A 21179-nucleotide genomic window follows, 5' to 3' on the forward strand; every position below is an offset into this window, starting at 1 on the left:
ATGCTCTGGCTCCAGGATTTTCCCAGTTTTCCCAGTGTGTTTCCTGATGTGTGCATGAGGAGCAGGGATGCATGTGATGCTCTGGCTCCAGGATTTTCCCAGTTTTCCCAGTGTGTTTCCTGATGTGTGTATGAGGAGTAGGGATGCATGTGATGCTCTGGCTCCAGGATTTTCCCAGTTTTCTCAGTGTGTTTCCTGATGTGTGCATGAGGAGAAGGGATGCATGTGATGCTCTGGCTCCAGGATTTTCCCAGTTTTCCCAGTGTGTTTCCTGATGTGTGCATGAGGAGCAGGGATGCATGTGATGCTCTGGCTCCAGGATTTTCCCAGTTTCCCAGTGTGTTTCCTGATGTGTGCATGAGGAGCAGGGATGTATGTGATGCTCTGGCTCCAGGATTTTCCCAGTTTTCCCAGGGTGTTTCCTGATGTGTGCATGAGGAGCAGGGATGCATTTGATGCTCCAGGATTTTCCCAGTTTTCCCAGTGTGTTTCCTGATGTGTGCATGAGGAGCAGGGATGCATGTGATGCTCTGGCTCCAGGATTTTCCCAGTTTTCCCAGTGTGTTTCCTGATTTGTGCATGAGGAGCAGGGATGCATGTGATGCTCTGGCTCCAGGATTTTCCCAGTTTTCCCAGTGTGTTTCCTGATGTGTGCATGATGAGCAGGGATGCATGTGATGCTCTGGCTCCAGGATTTTCCCAGTTTTCCCAGGGTGTTTCCTGATGTGTGCATGAGGAGCAGGGATGCATTTGATGCTTTGGCTCCAGGATTTTCCCAGTTTTCCCAGTGTGTTTCCTGATGTGTGCATGAGGAGCAGGGATGCATGTGATGCTCGAGGATTTTCCCAGTTTTCCCAGTGTGTTTCCTGATGTGTGCATGAGGAGCAGGGATGCATGTGATGCTCTGGCTCCAGGATTTTCCCAGTTTTCCCAGTGTGTTTCCTTATTTGTGCATGAGGAGCAGGGATGCATGTGATGCTCTGGCTCCAGGATTTTCCCAGTTTTCCCAGTGTGTTTCCTGATTTGTGCATGAGGAGCAGGGATGCATGTGATGCTCTGGTCCAGGATGTTCCCAGTTTTCCCAGTGTGTTTCCTGATGTGTGCATGAGGAGCAGGGATGCATGTGATGCTCTGGCTCCAGGATTTTCCCAGTTTTCGTTCGATTAGAGCCTGAGTTTCCCCCATTCATGTTTTTGTCTTGCACTACTTCTTCTTTTGGTCTTTTCTTTCTTTCAACTTTCTTCATTCTGTTTCACTTTTATCTTCTTTGAGTTGGTAAAACTGAACAGAAAAGAGTCTTGCCTGTAAAAAGCCTTTGAAGCCCAGAGTTTTTATGCAAACACTGGTTGAACGCTTCAGTTCGGTTGTTTACAGTTGCTGAGCAAGTTCGCAACTTTACTTTTTTAATGTAGAGTTGATCTGATGTGCGTCACATGTGTGTTTATCTGCGGTCTCGTCCAATCAGAGTCTGAACTCTCTTTTTTAATATTAGTTTGGCTGTTTTCAGAATGTGAATCTTTTTTTACACTGATGTTATTCTGATTCTGATATGAATATCTGATCTTTTGTCCTCCAAGTCCACCAAGATTAAAAACATAATCAGAATAATAGAATAAAAAAAAAATTCAATGAATTATCAAAAATTAGACTTGGCACAATTTATATATTTTGTATTCAATTGGCAACAAAATAACTTATATAACAATATAACAATATACAATATAATCTGCCCAAAATAGTTTTTGGGGTGCTGGGGACACTAAGGATCATATCACCGGCTCACTTGCCATTTAACACACTTTTATGGTCATTATTGAACTATCTTGTCAGATGTCAGACTGCATGCATGTTGCCATTGTGCAGAAAATGACAGAACGTTTCAGTAACAAAATGCCTTCAGGAATCCAGAGCTCATTTCTCCAGCCATTGATTGGCTCCTCAAGCGTCTGGCTTTAAATCCCCTCACTGGGAGGAACGGGACTCTCTGTAACTGCAGATCCCGTCGGATCGCAACCGTTTCTTCAGACAGCAGTGAGATTACATGGAGATCAAACTGAGACGTTCTCTAGGAATGTGTGTGTAAACCATCATCCGCTGTGTAAACGACGCTCTGTCGTCCTCAGGCTTGGGCTCGTTTTTAATGTTTCATCGAGGAGATGGAGGCTTCAGTGTTTCAGTGTTTAAGGAGGAAAAGTAATTTGGAACTTGCTCCAGTATCTACAAAATTCTCGGCTGTGGTTTCTTTGCCAGTGTGTTTGTCTTACAGTGGCAGAATCTGCATCTAAAAGCGTCCCAGTAATAAATCAGGTAGAAACAGGAACCTGTCAGACGAGTTGTTGACTGTACATGATCGGACACACATTTGTAAAAGCTGTGGTGTTTGTCTTCTCAGAGCACACTGGTCACAGATGGACTGATACTAAAGCACTGATGTGTGTCGAATGTATGCATGCGTAATTGGCCCCTGCTGAAGTTTAGGGTCTATAAAACGCCACTGCGTTCCTCCACAAAAGCATGCTGGTCTTTTTATAGAGCTCCAGTAATATTTGCAGTTGCTATGTGAAGTCCTGAGGGTTAAATGAAACACGAGATGCTCTTGTCTCTCTGCGTCTGACGGCTCACACTCAACTCAGTTTCATTCACGACGAGGTTTGTGTTGCAGGAACTACAGTGCTCTTTTTACTCTAGTTCACATCTGTCTTTCTCTTTAATATCTCTCTATTTCTCACATCAACACAAACACAACATACTTCTAATTCTATTCAGCTACCCATGTTTCTCTTGAACATATTGATTATGTTCTGTAATAAATGATTATGACTGTAATAAAATACCCAGTGTGCAGTGCTGACCCTGATGACCCTGATGTGATTGTCTGGTGTTTTGATGTGATTGTCTGGTGCTTTGATGTGATTGTCTGGTGTTTTGATGTGATTGTCTGGTGTTCTGATGTGATTGTCTGGTGTTTTGATGTGAGTTTTGATGTGATTGTCTGGTGTTTGATGTGATTGTCTGGTGTTTGATGTGATTGTCTGGTGTTTGATGTGAGTTTTGATGTGATTGTCTGGTGCTTTGATGTGATTGTCTGGTGTTTTGATGTGATTGTCTGGTGCTTTGATGTGATTGTCTGGTGTTTTGATGTGATTGTCTGGTGTTTGATGTGATTGTCTGGTGTTTGATGTGATTGTCTGGTGTTTTGATGTGATTGTCTGGTGTTTTGATGTGATTGTCTGGTGTTTGATGTGATTGTCTGGTGTTTTGATGTGATTGTCTGGTCTTTTGATGTGATTGTCTGGTGTTTTGATGTGATTGTCTGGTGTTTGATGTGATTGTCTGGTGTTTTGATGTGATTGTCTGGTGTTTGATGTGATTGTCTGGTGTTTGATGTGATTGTCTGGTGTTTGATGTGATTGTCTGGTGTTTTGATGTGATTGTCTGGTGTTTTGATGTGATTGTCTGGTGTTTGATGTGATTGTCTGGTGTTTTGATGTGATTGTCTGGTCTTTTGATGTGATTGTCTGGTGTTTTGATGTGATTGTCTGGTGTTTGATGTGATTGTCTGGTGTTTGATGTGATTGTCTGGTGTTTGATGTGATTGTCTGGTGTTTGATGTGATTGTCTGGTGCTTTGATGTGATTGCCTGGTGTTTTGATGTGATTGCCTGGTGTTTTGATGTGATTGTCTGGTGTTTTGATGTGATTGTCTGGTGTTTTGATGTGATTGTCTGGTGTTTGATGTGATTATCTGGTGTTTGATGTGATTGTCTGGTGTTTGATGTGATTGTCTGGTGTTTGATGTGATTGTCTGGTGTTTGATGTGATTGCCTGGTGTTTTGATGTGATTGTCTGGTGTTTGATGTGATTGTCTGGTGCTTTGATGTGATTGCCTGGTGTTTTGATGTGATTGTCTGGTGTTTTGATGTGATTGTCTGGTGTTTTCATGTGATTGTCTGGTGTTTGATGTGATTGCCTGGTGTTTTGATGTGATTGTCTGGTGTTTTGATGTGATTGGTGCTTTGATGTGATTGTCTGGTGTTTTAATGTGATTGGTGTTTTGATGTGATTGTCTGGTGTTTTGATGTGATTGGTGCTTTGATGTGATTGTCTGGTGTTTTAATGTGATTTGTCTGGTGTTTTGATGTGATTGTCTGGTGTTTTGATGTGATTGTCTGGTGTTTTGATGTGATTGTCTGTTTTTTTTATGTGATTGTCTGGTGTTTTGATGTGATTGGTGCTTTGATGTGATTGTCTGTTTTTTGATGTGATTGTCTGGTGTTTTAATGTGATTTGTCTGGTGTTTTGATGTGAGTTTTGATGTGATTGTCTGGTGTTTTGATGTAATTGTCTGGTGTTTTGATGTGATTGTTTGGTGTTTTGATGTGAGTTTTGATGTGATTGTCTGTTTTTTTGATGTGATTGTCTGGTGTTTTGATGTGATTGTCTGGTGTTTGATGTGATTGTCTGGTGTTTGATGTGATTGTCTGGTGTTTGATGTGATTGTCTGGTGCTTTGATGTGATTGCCTGGTGTTTTGATGTGATTGTCTGGTGTTTGATGTGATTGTCTGGTGTTTGATGTGATTGTCTGGTGTTTGATGTGATTGTCTGGTGTTTGATGTGATTGTCTGGTGTTTGATGTGATTGTCTGGTGCTTTGATGTGATTGCCTGGTGTTTTGATGTGATTGTCTGGTGTTTGATGTGATTGTCTGGTGTTTGATGTGATTGTCTGGTGTTTGATGTGACTGTCTGGTGTTTGATGTGATTGTCTGGTGCTTTGATGTGATTGTCTGGGGTTTTGATGTGATTTGTCTGGTGTTTGATGTGATTGTCTGGTGTTTGATGTGATTGCCTGGTGTTTGATGTGATTGTCTGGTGTTTGATGTGATTGTCTGGTGCTTTGATGTGATTGCCTGGTGTTTTGATGTGATTGTCTGGTGTTTGATGTGATTGTCTGGTGTTTTGATGTGATTGTCTGGTGTTTTGATGTGATTGTCTGGTGTTTTGATGTGATTGTCTGGTGTTTGATGTGATTGTCTGGTGTTTGATGTGATTGTCTGGTGTTTGATGTGATTGTCTGGTGTGATTGTCTGGTGTTTTGATGTGATTGTCTGGTGTTTGATGTGATTGTCTGGTGTTTGATGTGATTGTCTGGTGCTTTGATGTGATTGTCTGGTGCTTTGATGTGATTGTCTGGTGTTTTGATGTGATTGTCTGGTGTTTTGATGTGATTGCCTGGTGTTTTGATGTGATTGTCTGGTGTTTTGATGTGATTGTCTGGTGTTTTGATGTGATTGTCTGGTGTTTTGATGTGATTGTCTGGTGTTTTAATGTGATTTGTCTGGTGTTTTGATGTGATTGTCTGGTGTTTTGATGTGATTGTCTGGTGTTTTGATGTGATTGCCTGGTGTTTTGATGTGATTGTCTGGTGTTTGATGTGATTGGTGTTTTGATGTGATTGTCTGGTGTTTTGATGTGATTGGTGTTTTGATGTGATTGTCTGGTGTTTTGATGTGATTGTCTGGTGTTTTGATGTGATTGTCTGGTGTTTGATGTGATTGGTGTTTTGATGTGATTGTCTGGTGTTTTGATGTGATTGTCTGGTGTTTGATGTGATTTTCTGGTGTTTTGATGTGATTGTCTGGTGTTTTGATGTGATTGTCTGGTGTTTGATGTGATTGTCTGGTGTTTGATGTGATTGGTGTTTTGATGTGATTGTCTGGTGTTTTGATGTGATTGTCTGGTGTTTTGATGTGATTGTCTGGTGTTTGATGTGATTTTCTGGTGTTTTGATGTGATTGTCTGGTGTTTTGATGTGATTGTCTGGTGTTTTGATGTGATTGTCTGGTGTTTTGATGTGATTGTCTGGTGTTTGATGTGATTGTCTGGTGTTTTGATGTGATTGTCTGGTGTTTTGATGTGATTGTCTGGTGTTTGTATGTGATTGTCTGGTGTTTTGATGTGATTGTCTGGTGTTTTGATGTGATTGTCTGTTTTTTTGATGTGATTGTCTGGTGTTTGATGTGATTTGTGCTTTGATGTGATTGTCTGGTGTTTTAATGTGATTTGTTTGGTGTTTTGATGTGATTGTCTGGTGTTTTGATGTGATTGTCTGGTGTTTTGATGTGTTTTGATGTGATTGTCTGGTGTTTTGATGTGATTGGTGCTTTGATGTGATTGTCTGGTGTTTTAATGTGATTTGTCTGGTGTTTTGATGTGAGTTTTGATGTGATTGTCTGGTATTTTGATGTAATTGTCTGGTGTTTTGATGTGATTGTTTGGTGTTTTGATGTGAGTTTTGATGTGATTGTCTGGTTTTTTGATGTGATTGTCTGGTGTTTTGATGTGATTGTCTGGTGTTTGATGTGATTGGTGTTTTGATGTGATTGTGTGGTGTTTTGATGTGATTGTTTGGTGTTTTGATGTGAGTTTTGATGTGATTGTCTGGTGTTTTGATGTGATTGTCTGGTGTTTTGATGCGATTGTCTGGTGTTTGATGCGATTGTCTGGTGTTTGATGTGATTGGTGTTTTGATGTGATTGTCTGGTGTTTTGATGTGATTGTCTGGTGTTTGATGTGATTGGTGTTTAGATGTGGTTGTCTGGTGTTTTAATGTGATTTGTCTGGTGTTTTGATGTGATTGTCTGGTGTTTTGATGTGATTGTGTGGTGCTTTGATGTGATTGTTTGGTGTTTTGATGTGATTGTCTGGTGCTTTGATGTGATTGTTTGGTGTTTTGATGTGATTGTTTGGTGTTTTGATGTGAGTTTTGATGTGATTGTCTGGTGTTTGATGTGATTGTCTGGTGTTTTGATGTGATTGTCTGGTGTTTGATGTGAGTGTCTGCTGTTTGATATGATTGTCTGGTGTCTTGATGTGATTGTCTGGTGTTTTAATGTGATTTGTCTGGTGCTTTGATGTGATTGTCTGGTGCTTTGATGTGATTGTCTGGTGTTTTGATGTGATTGTCTGGTGTTTGATGTGATTGGTGCTTTGATGTGATTGTCTGGTGTTTTAATGTGATTTGTCTGGTGTTTTGATGTGATTGTCTGGTGCTTTGATGTGATTGTCTGGTGCTTTGATGTGATTGTTTGGTGTTTTGATGTGATTGTCCGGTGTTTGATGTGATTGGTGCTTTGATGTGATTGTCTGGTGTTTTAATGTGATTTGTCAGGTGTTTTGATGTGATTGTCTGGTGTTTTGATGTGATTGTCTGGTGTTTTGATGTGAGTTTTGATGTGATTGTCTGGTGTTTTGATGTGATTGTCTGGTGTTTTGATGTGATTGTCTGGTGTTTTGATGTGATTGTCTGGTGTTTTGATGCGATTGTCTGGTGCTTTGAAGTGATTGTTTGGTATTTTGATGTGAGTTTTGATGTGATTGTCTGGTGTTTTGATGTGATTGTCTGGTGTTTTGATGCGATTGTCTGGTGTTTGATGTGATTGGTGTTTTGATGTGATTGTCTGGTGTTTTGATGTGATTGTCTGGTGTTTGATGTGATTGGTGTTTTGATTTGATTGGTGCTTTGATGTGATTGTCTGGTGTTTGATGTGATTGTCTGGTGCTTTGATGTGATTGCCTGGTGTTTTGATGTGATTGTCTGGTGTTTTGATGTGATTGTCTGGTGTTTTGATGTGATTGTCTGGTGTTTTGATGTGTTTGTCTGGTGTTTTGTAGGACTGCGCCACAGTTACGCCAGTGACGCTGCGGGTCGACCCTCAGGGCTTCTACCTGTACTGGACCGATCAGAATAAGGTAATTACTTTTTTTCAAATTTTGATTTGAAGCAAACTGTGTCCTGCGTTATAGATAGTCAATAATAGCAAGTGTCTCTTACAGAGTGGTTTGCTTTTAATGAATACATGTCAGTTTCTTCTCAAAACATATAGGCCTTTTTAGTGTTTTGCAGTGCTTTGTGAAAAAAATGATTGCAGACGATTTCTGACAGTTTAGATGAATGCAATTATAGACAAGCTTTGTAAATGAGGAGAACTGGAGTGTTTCTGCTTTCTGATCAATGGAATGTGAGTATTTTTCTTTGAGAACAGAAGGTTGTTGATCCACTGCATACTTGTTATAGAAATATCTTTGCAGTGCATTTCTCAGTAAAGCATTGAGGTTTCAGGAAGGTTTCAATCTTACAATTACACCTGCAGAGTAAAAATGACAAGGTCATTTACTATTTTATCAATTTTAAAGCGGCAGTCCGTAACTTTTGTCCCTCTAACGGTTAATAAACAGAACTGCATTAAAGGTACAATATGCAGGATTTTTGCAGTAAAATATCCAAAAACCACTAGGCCAATGTTATATATATTGTTTTGTTGTTTACTTACAATATCCCAAATGTTTCCAACTATTTGTTAATCGTGAGAAAATTGTGATTTTAACCAAGGAAACGGGGCGTGTGAGCAGGGGTGAGGAGTCGCCAGTCAATGGCGTCATATCCGCGTTACCCTCGGTTTCCGCCAGGTTTGCACTCGCACTGCGTTAGTAACCATGGCGACAGACAACCGGGTTATTGCCGTTATGCCTAGCAAGACGCTCACGCTGTTGTTGTTTTGTTTAAACATTTTGGACCTTGGCAAGCAGACTTTGAGACAAAAAGAGGACTAAAACGAAGATCAACATCTTTCGAGATGCCGAGAGCTCCACGTCCGCGCTAACTTCGACTTGACGGAGACGCGATGTGTTGCATGTACTTTATTAGACAGGTGAGCAAATGTACATAAAACTAATCAATGTTATTTAGTTCAACATGATGAACTGTTAGAATAGGATCTGTATGTTATTCCAATGTTGATCTAGCCCACTGCTAGTCTCATACAGCCAACACACAACCTAACTAACAACATTCAACACACTCAAATGCCGTTTAGTGTGATAGTGTAACTGTTAGAGAAAGTGAAACAGCGCTGCGTTACCTCAAGTTTAATTCGTCTAATAAACTGACCTGTGTGAGTATTAATTCAGCACTTGCGTGTAGTTCGGTAGAATGAAATGTCCTTATTCCTTTATCTGCGGGACTCGCGTTGCGTGTGGCGCTGGTATACGTCTAGCAATCGCGCCCTGCTTCACACCACAGTCATGTTAAAAACATCAATGTATTCACTCATCTATAAAAGATCCATCAGCTTGACGACAAGATCCATACTTAAGCTTAATGTGAAATATACGTCATCATTATACGCCTTTGTTATTGTAAGAGGTTAGCGACCCCTGGTGGCGAAAATTGCTGCATATTGTACCTTTAATCTTCTGGAAGAACACTGCAGCCGGATCTACTTCTCTGTGTTGCGGTCTATGAAGCGTCACGCAGATTCTGTGTTCCTCCACAGCGGTGCGACCCGACCGGTCTAAAGTAGTCCCAATATAAACACTTATTATAGGTGTAGCGTAGTGACTCAGGATAAGACAAAAACACAGTGTGGAAAATTGATTCATGATTTTGTAAATGTTGAACTCAAAAAAGTAGCTTTAATAATTTGCATTACAAAAATAATTTTGTAAATATACAGTATTTCATACACTGCTCAAAAAATTAAGGGAACATTTAAATCTTTACTTATATACATTGTTCAATTCGTTGAGAACATGATGTCACAAGAATCTGGATCTGGGCATCAGTGAGTGCGTTGCTGTTTGGCAGCTTCAGAAGCTCAGGTTCATAATGTCCAGGAGTTCTCCACTGGATTTAGGTCTGGGGAACGTAAGGGTCAGTTAATGGCATCAATGCCTTCATCATTCAGAAAGTCTGTACACACTGTGGCCACATGAGGTTAGGAGGAGCCCAGGGCCACTGCACCAGTGTGAGCTCTTACAGTGGCTCTCAGGGTTTCATCCCGTCTCCAACAGCGGTAAGGGAACGATTGGCCAGCATGTGAAGGTCTGTGGGACCCTCCAATATTCCCCAGAACATCAGTCCCCAGTCTCACCACCAAACCGGTCATGCTGAATGTTGCAGTCAGTATAACGTTCCCCACGGCATCTCCAGACTTTTTCATGCCACCCTCATGTAGTGTGTTTCTGATGGGTTGATGCACAACAGGAGTCGTCTCATTTATAAAACTGTGTGTAGGACCCTAACTGAAAATGTACGTGCGCCCGAAAGCCAAAAATGGTTTCTTGTAGTTTAAGTGTTTAACTCCATTCATGAGAATAGCATATTTAACCCTCTGGGGTCTGAGGTGATTTCTGGGTCCTGGAGGTGTTCTGACATGCTCTGACATTTGTGCTTATTTCTGTTACTTGTGACATTTTCATGGCTAAAGTCTTATTACATTGTATTCAGCACAAACTCTGCTACAGTAATATGTCAGCAGCATGTATGTAAAAGTTTGGATTTTTAAGATAATAATGTTTATGCGTGGTTTGTGAAAAAACTAAAAACAAATGTCACTGAAATAAGGTCATAAAACCCATATTGATTATTTCTTCACAAGACTTTTGAAAATTGTATCACGTAGCCAAGAATATTTGCTCCAAAACTATGTGAAAATCATCCTGCATACTCATTTAGATAAGACAATATATTGATTTAAAATTTGTATGACGTGTTTTGTGTGAGAAAGCTTTATGCGAGGAGGCGTGATCTCTCATTAATATGAATGCATTTTACACCTGAGAAAGACAAAGACCCTTCCCTAATGGCCCTATCAGGTGCTATCAGGCCCGATCATTATGAGGAGCCTTGCACAAAGAATGAGGAGATTTAAAAAAAGAATGGCTTTTAGATTGTCTGGATTTAATTACAACACAACATAATCCAAAGATACACAACAAAGGACAGAAAGCACATTAGTAAACACACTGATCTAAAGACAAAGACTTAAACAGTCACACACCTTTGTGCCATTCCTGAAACATAGTAGCCTACTAGGGGTGTCACGATTCTCCAAATCCTCGATTCGATTTCATTTTCGATTCTAAGGTCACGGTTCGATTCGATTCTCGATTTTTACTCTTTTTTTTTTTTTTAACCACAGGTTGCTGTTGCTCCTGAAAAGCTGAAATCAGTTCATCGCGATCTCACACATCTCTGTTATTATCAATGAAGCTGACTGCACAATGAATCTTTCATAATATATAGCCTACACTTTGTTTGTTATAATTAGAGGATTTGCCAGCTTGCAGAATTCAGCACTGAACAAAAGTCAGTTTTGAGCGGTGAGGAGTCTAGCTAAATCGCTCAACGCTGCAAACATGTTTTAAATAGAAACTCTGGCCTGTAAATAGTTTCTATTTTGTTTTAGTTGTTCTTGTTGCTTTTCTGCAACAGATAAATAAAAATGTATTAGTTTTATATGTTTTATTCATAGCTATTTCTAGTTTGCGGGAGTCCCGCGAATCGTTTTATTCTCCCGCACACACAGAGTGAGTGCATTACCGCCCGCGCTCGCACTCGGCCATCAAATCTTGTCCCGCGCCGCACTCTATTGCGTTAGGAGAGCACGTCTGTAGATCAAGAGCCTGGCCCGAGGGTAGAGGATAGTGATGGGAATATTGTCCCGGGTCGGGCCAAGTTCGGGCTCGGGGCCTCGGGCATAGAATCTAAGTTAGACGACACAGCCTTTCAACACGTGTGTTTTTTTCCGCGCCGTGATGAGTCTTTCATGAACGATCCGTTCATTGCCTCTGTCACGCGACAAATGAACAAAATACTCGGAAGGTCGAGTAATTATTAATGTTCCCTGTAATTTATTTTTGACTGCATAATAATGATTTCTTAATTCAGAATATGATCAAGATTGCGTAGGTGGATGTGTTCAGGGAATTTGCCTGTTAAAAGTATAACATTTAAAGCCCCTGAAATGACTAGAAAAAAGATTAGTTAATTTTGATGAACGAGATTGAACAATAGAGTCAGTAAAACTTTCCATCACGTGCGCGACATGGGGGCGTGGCAGTATCGACGATTCCATTTTTTATTTCGATTTTTGAGATTGTGAATTAATTTTGATCGATTTCGATTTAAAATCGAAATCGTGACACCCTTATTGCCTACATACCTGTCATGCCCAAGGTGTTTGACTTTATTTTACCATGTTCATGTACAGAGACTCATGTGAATGTTGAAGTCAGCAGGACTCATCCAGTGGCATCTGGTCCCTTTCTAAAAAATAAATAAATAAACACCTGTAAACATGTTGATATCAAGACAAACTATAGGGCTGCACGATTCTAGGAATACATTTTAGATTTTTCACTCACACACACACACACACATATACATATATAATATAAGTATATATATATACTGTATAAATACACACCCACTGCCGTTCAAAAGTTTGGGGTCGGTATGATTTTTAATGTTTTTAAAAGAAGTCACTTATGCTCACCAAGGCTGCATTTATTTGATTAAAAATACAAAACAAACCCAGTAATATTGTGAAATATTATTTCAATGTAAATCATCTGTTTTCTATGTAAATATATAGTAAAGTGTAATTTATTCCTGTGATCAAAGCTGAATTTTCAGCATCATTACTCCAGTCTTCAGTGTCACATGATCCTTCAGAAATCAGTATAATATGATGATTTGATGCTCAAGAAACATTCATGATTATTATCAATGTTGAAAACAGTTATTTACATTTTTATTTCAGGATTCTTTGATGAATAGAAAGTTCAAAAGAATGGCATTTATTAGAAAAATAATCTTTTTGTAATATTAAACACTACCGTTCAAAACTTTGGGGTCAGTAAGAATTTTTATTTTATTTTTTAGGGGAAATAAATGAAATGGATCAATTCTTTTATTCATCAAGGAGGAATTGAATTTATCAAAAGTGACAGTAAAGACATTTAGAATTTTACAAAAGATTCTATTTCAAATAAATGCTGTTGTTTTTAACTTTATGTTCATCAAAGAATCCTAAAAAAAATTATACACAACTGTTTTCAACACTGATAATAATCATAATTGTTTCTTGAGCATCACATCATCATATTATACTGATTTCTGAAGGATCATGTGACACTGAAGACTGGAGTAATGATGCTGAAAATTCAGCTTTGATCACAGGAATAAATTACACTTTACTATATATTCACATAGAAAACAGCTGTTTTACATTGAAATAATATTTCACAATATTACTGGGTTTGTTTTGTATTTTTAATCAAATAAATGCAGCCTTTGTGAGCATAAGTGACTTCTTTTAAAAACATTAAAAATCTTACCGACCCCAAACTTTTGAACGGCAGTGTATATATATATGTATATGTATTTTGTAAATATATATACGAACACCTAGTTTGTTGTGCCTTGTATATAGGCATGTGTAGGGCTGCATAAAATAATAACAATAGTCTAGATAGCAGGCAGCCTTTAAATCGTTAAAAATGATCACTTCAGAAACACTACACTAGACAAACATATATTGTTTATCAAATGTTACTTCAAATATTTCTATTCGTTATGAAATGAGATGAGTTTGGCGTGAAGCCTAATGTGTGGCGTGTTTTGCTTTTCAAACGCACAGCGTGACTCAGACCCAAACTCAGCGCGTGCAGCGATCGAGCCGCTCCAAACTATGAAACATTATTGTTACATTATACATCCACGTTTGAGCAGATATCCACAAACACAGTATTTAACAGTAAACACAGGTCTACACATTAAAATATTCACCATATTAGAATAAACATTCATACTAGCATTAAATTTATCTCATTTCATAACATTTTAGGCTGGCACCAGTTTAGTAGCTACAATGTAAAGTTTATGCAACAATAAAACACATACTATTATGTCTCTTACCTTAGAAATTGTTCTCATAATCAAAACGTCTTCTTTTGAGGTAAATCCAAGGTAAATCCACAGCACAAACAGTCTTCCAAACTGATGAAAAGCAGAGAAATACTGGGGTCGCTGGTTCTTTGTTTCGAGCTGATGAGGGGTTTAACAGCTCTGCGTTCCTTCACGTGGATCATTTGCATGTGAACAGCTCGCGCTTGTGGGGGTGTGGTCACATTAAAGTTAATGAGCTTGGGCTGAAGAAACTGTACATGTCGTTGCTTTCATACGGATGTCTTAAACCGAGAATATTTGTTTTTGATATGATTCATTTAAAAAAGGAGACTTCAAGCTTTGTAAAGACATTACTTTCATGTGTAGGTGGCAAGTATTGGCTGAGTTACAGATAATTATCTGTCGCGTTTCAGAATGAACTTCACATTGAGAGAGAAGGCAGACCTTGCATCATGTTTTTTTTCTTTATTTTACGAAAAACACAACTTTTTGTTTTTATTATAAGTGCACACAAAAAAAGAAGACATTTAACAGTTTTTAATGATGTATAACACTTGCCTGTATGACAAAAATCGACGGAGTTATTTGAGTTTCTTTTGCACTGATAAGAAAAAAAGTGAGCCGACCCCAGGGGGTTAATCTAAATGTTTAAATCAGAACTAAAACATAGTTTAAATCATTCTTTTATTTATTTAAACTGTTATTGTGAACATGCACTGTATTTATGATTAGGACTCATAATGAAGATTTACGGTTTTACTTAGATAGATAGGCTATATATGCGTCAGTTTCACTAAACGGCCCAACGCGCTCGCTGGCGCGGACATTTAAGAAGGGATGAATATTTGCTACAAGGTCCTTCTCTAGGGCTATTGCACTGCTCCTCCTGTTCTTCCTCCTGTCCCTCCTCCTTTTCCTCCTTCTGTTTCTCCTGTTCTTCCTGTTCCTCCTCCTGTTTCTCCTGCTCCTTCTCATCCTCCTGTTCCTTTTCCTCCTCCTGTTCCTCCTGTTCTTCATGTTCCTCCTCCTGTTCCTCCTTCTGTTTCTCCTGTTCCTCTTCCTCTTCCTGTTCCTGTTCCTGTTCCTGTTCCTGTTCCTTTTCCTCCTGTTCTTCCTCCTGTTCCTCCTCCTGCTTCTCCTGTTCTTCCTGTTCCTCCTCCTGTTCCTCCTCCTGTTCCTGTTCCTCCTCCTGCTCCTCCTCCTGTTCCTCCTCCTTCTCCTCCTGTTCTCCCTGTTCCTCCTCCTGCTCCATGTTCCTCCTCCTGCTCCTACTCCTGTTCCCCCTCCTATACTGTGTTCTGTTCCTGTTCCTCCTCCTTCTCCTCCTGTTCTTCCTGTTCCTCCTCCTGCTCCTGTTCTTCCTGCTCCTCCTCCTGTTCCTCCTGCTCTTTCTGTTCCTCCTTCTGTTCCTTTTGTTCCTCCTTCTGTTTCTCCTGTTCCTCCTGTTCCTCCTCCTGCTCCTCCTGTTCTTCCTGCTCCTCCTCCTGTTCCTCCTTCTGTTTCTCCTGGTTCCTCCTCCTCCTTCTGTTCCCCTCCTGCTCCTCATTCTGTTCCTCCTCCTGTTCCTCCTCTTCCTTCTCTTGTCCCACATCTTTTTTCAAAAATGTGTTACACAGCTTAGAAGCAGATCTCCTAGAAGTGGTAAATGCCTCACTTCTCTCTGGGAGTTTTCAGACCTCCCTGAAAACTGCTGTTGTCAAGCCCCTCCTGAAAAAGAGCAATCTGGATAAGACCATATTAAACAACTATAGACCGATCTCAAATCTTCCTTTCATAGGCAAGATCATTGAAAAAGTTGTCTTCAATAAGCTGAACAAATTCTTAAGCTCGAATGGATACTTTGACCATTTTCAATCTGGTTTCCGAACGCACCACAGTACAGAGACCGCGTTCATAAAGATAATAAATGATATTCGCTTAAATACTGATACAAGCAAATTATCAGTGCTGGTACTACTCGACCTCAGTGCTGCATTTGACACTGTCGATCACAAAATACTTCTTGACAGGCTGGAAAACTGGGTCGGGCTTTCTGGGATAGTCCTAAAATGGTTCAGGTCTTACTTAGGAGGCAGAGGTTATTATGTGAGTATAGGAGACCATAAGTCTGAGTGGACATCCATGACATGCGGAGCCCCTCAAGGCTCAATTCTTGCGCCACTCCTATTCAACCTGTACATGCTCCCAATGAGCCAAATAATGAGAAAGAACCAAATCGCTTACCATAGCTATGCAGACGACACACAGCTCTACTTATCCCTATCGCCTAACGATTACAGCCCCATTGACTCCCTTTGCCAATGCATTGATGAAGTAAACAATTGGATGTGCCAAAACTTTCTTCAGTTAAACAAAGACAAAACTGAAGTCATTGCGTTTGGAAACAAAGATGAAGTTCTCAAGGTGAATGCATACCTTCAGTCTAGGGGTCAAACAACTAAAAATCAAGTCAGGAATCTGGGTGTGTCTCTGGAGTCAGACCTTAGTTTCAGTAGTCATGTCAAAGCAATAACTAAATCAGCATACTATCACCTGAAAAATATTGCAAGAATTAGATGCTTTGTTTCCAGTCAAGACTTAGAAAAACTTGTGCATGCTTTCATCACAAGTAGGGTGGATTATTGTAATGGACTTCTCACTGGCCGTCCCAAAAAGACCATAAGACAGTTGCAGCTCATACAGAACGCTGCTAGGATTCTGAGCAGAACCAGAAAATATGAACACATCACACCAGTCCTCAGGTCTTTACACTGGCTGCCAGTTACATTTAGGATTGATTTTAAAGTATTATTACTGGTACATAAATCATTCAATGGCCTAGGACCTCAATACATTGCAGATATGCTCACTGAATACAAACCCAACAGATCACTCAGATCATTAGGATCACATCGGCTAGAAATACCAAGGGTTCACTCTAAGCATGGCGAGTCCGCTTTTAGCTACTATGCCAGCCGCAGCTGGAACCAGCTTCCAGAAGAGATCAGATGTGCTCCTACAGTAGTCACATTCAAATCCAGACTCAAAACACATCTGTTTAACTGTGCATTTACTGAATGAGCACTGTGCAACTGTTCGTCCGACTGTTTGTACTGTATTTTATTTTATGTTTTAATTATTCTGATTTCATTTGATTATTTCTGTATTTTATCTTTTATTCTAAACTGTTTTAATTATTCTGATTTCTTTTGATTATTTTAATTTCTTCTATGTAAAGCACTTTGAATTACCATTGTGTATGAAATGTGCTATATAAATAAACTTGCCTTGCCTTGCCTTCTGTTTCTCCTGTTCTTCCTCCTCCTGCTCCTCCTGTTCCTTCTATTCCTCCTTTTGTTCCTCCTCCTGTTAGTTCTGTTCCTCCTCCTGTTCTCCCTGTTCCTCCTCCTGTTCCTCCTCCTGTTCCTCCTATTCCTCCTTCTGTTCCTCCAACTGTTCCTCCTATTTCTCCTCCTGTTCCTGTTTCTCCTCCTGTTCCTCCAGTTCCTGTTCCTGTTCCTCCTCCTGTTCCTCCTGTTCCTGCTCCTCCTCCTGTTCCTCCTGTTCCTCTGTTCCTCCGCCTGTTCCTGTTCCTCCTCCTGCTCCTCCTGTACTTCCTACTGTTCGTTCTGTTCCTCCTTCTCCTCCTCCTGCTCCTCCTGCTCCTGTTCCTCCTATTCCTCCTCCTGTTCCTCCTCCTCTTCCTCCAGTTCCTGCTCCTGTTCCTCCCCCTGTTCCTCCTGTAACTGTTCTTCCTCCTTCTCCTCCTGTTCCTCCTGTTTCTGCTCCTCCTTCTGCTCCTCCTGTTCCTCCTCCTGTTCCTGTTCCTCCTCCTGCTCTTCCTGTTCCTCCTCCTGTTTGTTCTGTTCCTCCTTCTCCTCCTCCTGCTCCTCCTGCTCCTTTTCCTCCTCCTGTTCATCATCCTGTTCCTGCTCCTGTTCCTCTTCCTGTTCCTCCTGTTTCTCCTCCTGATCCTCCTGTTCCTGCTCCTGTTCCTCCTCCTGCACTTCTTGTTCCTCCTACTACAACTACACCACACTCCAACTAAAGACAAATCAGTCAGGAAGGATAAAGATAAAGGCTAAATTGTCTGTGGCCTCCACCTGCAAACCCATTCCCTGTTTAAGGGTTGTGTTGCTGTTGCCTACAGTCAGCTCCTGTAAGTGTATGAAGTTCTCAGGAAAGTGTAAGATGTTTGGATGTTAGAGTCGTATAGTGTATTCAGACTTTACTTTATGCAGTATACACACACACAGTTAGTTCGGGAGTGCCGATATAACAATCCAGACAATTTTTTTTGTTTCTTTCAAATGATGTGCTCTGGTGAATCGTGAACAGTAACACCAAATACATGCATTAAGAAATGAAGAAGGGTCCATTTGAAAATCATATTGATGTTTGTAAAGATGTTAAGTCATTCCTATAGGTCTTTTTCTGTCTGATTCTCAACAGAGCTCTGCTCTTCTTCCATTGAACACAGTTCAGAAAACCCCATTAGATTGGGTTACAGAGACTAACTGAGACAGAAAACTTAAACCCTGGAGGTGATTTGCTAATGGAGAGATGCTTTGTTTGCAGCTCTGGCTCTCACGGTCATGTGATTTCTTGCTCCTCTGACTCCTGTGGCTCCTGTGGCTCTACATCTAGTGTGTCCATCATATAATTATCTGACGTGTCATCATGTGTGTGCAGTCGCTCCAGTACTTTCAGAGCATTCAGTCATTAACTGGACTTCTTTGAGATTCCAGCTCATCTTCGATGTCTAACTTTACAGGTTTAACTTGAGCACCACAGCTCAGTATCTCAGATCATCTGTGCTCCTGAAAAAGATGACTTCTTATGACTAGACCTGTATGCAACTATTGAAGTGCACTAGTGAATGTTTGTTTATGTATTTGAGGAGCGCTTTCAGTGTGTTGATGACATGTCAAGAAGTTGCATCTCTAAAATTCATCCTCTTTAAAGCGAATTCACCACCTGTGACGATACATTTCAGAACAATCATGGCCAGACTCAGAACACACATAATCAATGATCTTGTATCTTGCTCACTTTCTGATAAGTCAGAAGTCAGAAGGAACTTTATTGGCAAGTAATGTTTTACACATACAAGGAATTTGCTTTGGTAAGAAGGTGCTACACATAGACAAAAATACAGTTGACATAAAAAAATAAATGTAGAAAGATATAAATATGGAATGGACAATAATATAAAAATATACAACAAAAATTAGAAATAAACAACAAATGTGTAATGTGCCAAGCTTGTACATGATATGAGATAAGAATAATAAATAAATAAAAATTACATGTGTAGAGACATTTGTATAATTGCAAGGGGGAAGAGTCAGTAGGGGATCCGGGCCTTGTTGATGAGATAATAACTGTTTTTGTGGCGAGAAGTTTTGGTCCTGATGGACCGCAGCCTCCAGGAGAGTCTGAAACAGTTTATGTCTGGGGTGGGAGGGGTCAGCTGCAATCTTTCCTGCTCGCCTCAGAGTCCTAGAGGCGTACAGGTCCTGAAGTAATGGAAGATTGCAGCCAATCACCTTCTCTGCAGAGCGAATGATACGCTGCAGCATGCAATTGTCCCTGGCGGTGGCAGCATTGTACCAGATGGTGATGGAGGTGGTGATGATGGACTCAATGATGGTGGGGTAGAAGTGCACCATCATTGTCTTTGGCAGGCTGAACTTCTTCAGCTGCCGCAGGAAGTACATCATCTACTGCCTTTTTGGTGATGGAGGTGATGTTCAGCTCCCATTTGAAGTCCTGGGAGATGATGGTGCCCAGGAAGCGGAAGGAGTCCACAATGGTGACTGGGGAGTCACACAGGATGATGGGGGACGGTGGGGCTGTGCTCTTTCTAAAATCCACGACCATCTCCACTGTCTTCAGAGTGTTGAGCTCCAGACTGTTCTGGCTGCACCAGGTAACCAGATGGTTGATCTCCCACATGTAGGCGGACTCATCCCCACCTGAGATAAGCCCAATGAGGGTGGTGTCATCCGCAAACTTCAGGAGCTTGACGGTCTGATGACTGGAGGTGCAGCTGTTAGTGTACAGGGAGAAGAGAAGGGGGGAAAGAACGCAGCCTTGAGGGGATCCGGTGCTGATGGTCCTGGAATCAGAGACATGTTTTCCCAGCTTCACGTGCTGCTTCCTGTCCGTCAGGAAGTCAGTGATCCACCTGCAGCTGGATTCAGGCACGTTCAGCTGAGAGAGCTTGTCCTGCAGCAGGGCCGGGATGATGGTGTTAAAAGCAGAACTGAAATCCACAAACAGGATCCTGGCGTAGCTTTCAGGGGAGTCCAGATGTTGGAGGATGTAGTGAAGGGCCATGTTTACCGCATTGTCTACAGACCTGTTGGCTCTGTAGGCAAACTGCAGAGGGTCCAGGAGTGGGTCTGTGATGGATTTTAAGTGGGACAACACAAGACGTTCAAAGGACTTCATGACCATAGAGGTCAGGGCGACGGGTCTGTAGTCTTTTAGTCCTGTGGTCCTTGGTTTTTTGGGGACAGGGATGATGGTGGAAGCTTTGAAGCAGGTTGGCACATGGCATGTCTCCAGTGAGATGTTAAAAATGTCTGTGAACACCGGAGACAGCTGATCAGCACAATGCTTCAGGGTGGATGGAGACACACAATCAGGCCCAGCTGTGTTGCGGGGTGTCTGCCTCCTGAATAGCCTGTTTACTTCCCCCTCTGAGATGGAAAGAGAAGGGGAGGGGGAGCTGGCCAACTCTGAGGAGGGGGGGGGGGGGGGAGGAGGAAGTGGTGGACTGAGGCAGAAGCTGAGTGGAGGTCACGGAGGATGGTGTCCGATTGACTCTCAAAGCGGCTGTAGAACTAGTTCAGCTCATTTTCCAAGCGAGAGTCGTTTATGGAGTGGGGGACTTTGGGTTTATAGTTTGTGATCTGTCTGAACCCCCTCCAGACAGAAGTGGCGTCGTTTGCTGAGAACTGGTTCTTTAGTCTCTCTTACCCCTTTTCCACCAAAAAAGAACTGGTTCGGAACTGGTGCTGGTTCAAAGTTAGTTCGGAGTTGGTTCAACTTGCGAACCTTCTCAGAACCGGTTTGTTTTCCCACTGACTAGAGCGCCCAGCGAACGACATCGTTACGTCACTGTGTACGTCGCCATACAGAAACGCTTGCAAGTACATTATTTTGGGATTATCTCTAACTTGTGTACCATGAAGGCTTTAAAAACAATTGAAATAAGTAAGTCTTTTAATCTTTTCCTTTGATATGTAATCATTTCTGATTAGTTATGTACCTCTGTCTTGTGTCTTTTTTTCTTTCCGTTTATTTGTTCTATATTTTGACTGTTTTCTAATTTGCTTACATAATGTTTCAATAAAAAAATAAAATTTAAAAAAAGCTAGAAACGCTTGCGCCACCTTCAAGCATAATAATTACAATGGTTGACTACATCGTGTTTCTGCA

At 40.9% G+C, this 21179-nt stretch overlaps 1 protein-coding gene across 2 annotated transcripts in view; it reads left to right on the forward strand.

Annotated features, from left to right (window-relative positions):
- Positions 1-21179, forward strand: part of plcb1l (phospholipase C beta 1-like) — a 233917-nt gene that overhangs the window by 1963 nt on the left and 210775 nt on the right. For both annotated transcript variants that reach the window (XM_077245642.1, XM_077245643.1), the window contains exon 2: positions 7673-7750. In XM_077245642.1, the coding sequence (XP_077101757.1) occupies positions 7673-7750 (78 nt within the window). The remainder of the gene's footprint in view (positions 1-7672; positions 7751-21179) is intronic.

The sequence above is a fragment of the Siphateles boraxobius genome, unplaced genomic scaffold (genome assembly GCF_051911475.1).
Source record: "Siphateles boraxobius isolate OS27281-9 unplaced genomic scaffold, OSU_SipBor_1 274, whole genome shotgun sequence".
NCBI classification, from domain to species: Eukaryota; Metazoa; Chordata; class Actinopteri; order Cypriniformes; family Leuciscidae; genus Siphateles; species Siphateles boraxobius.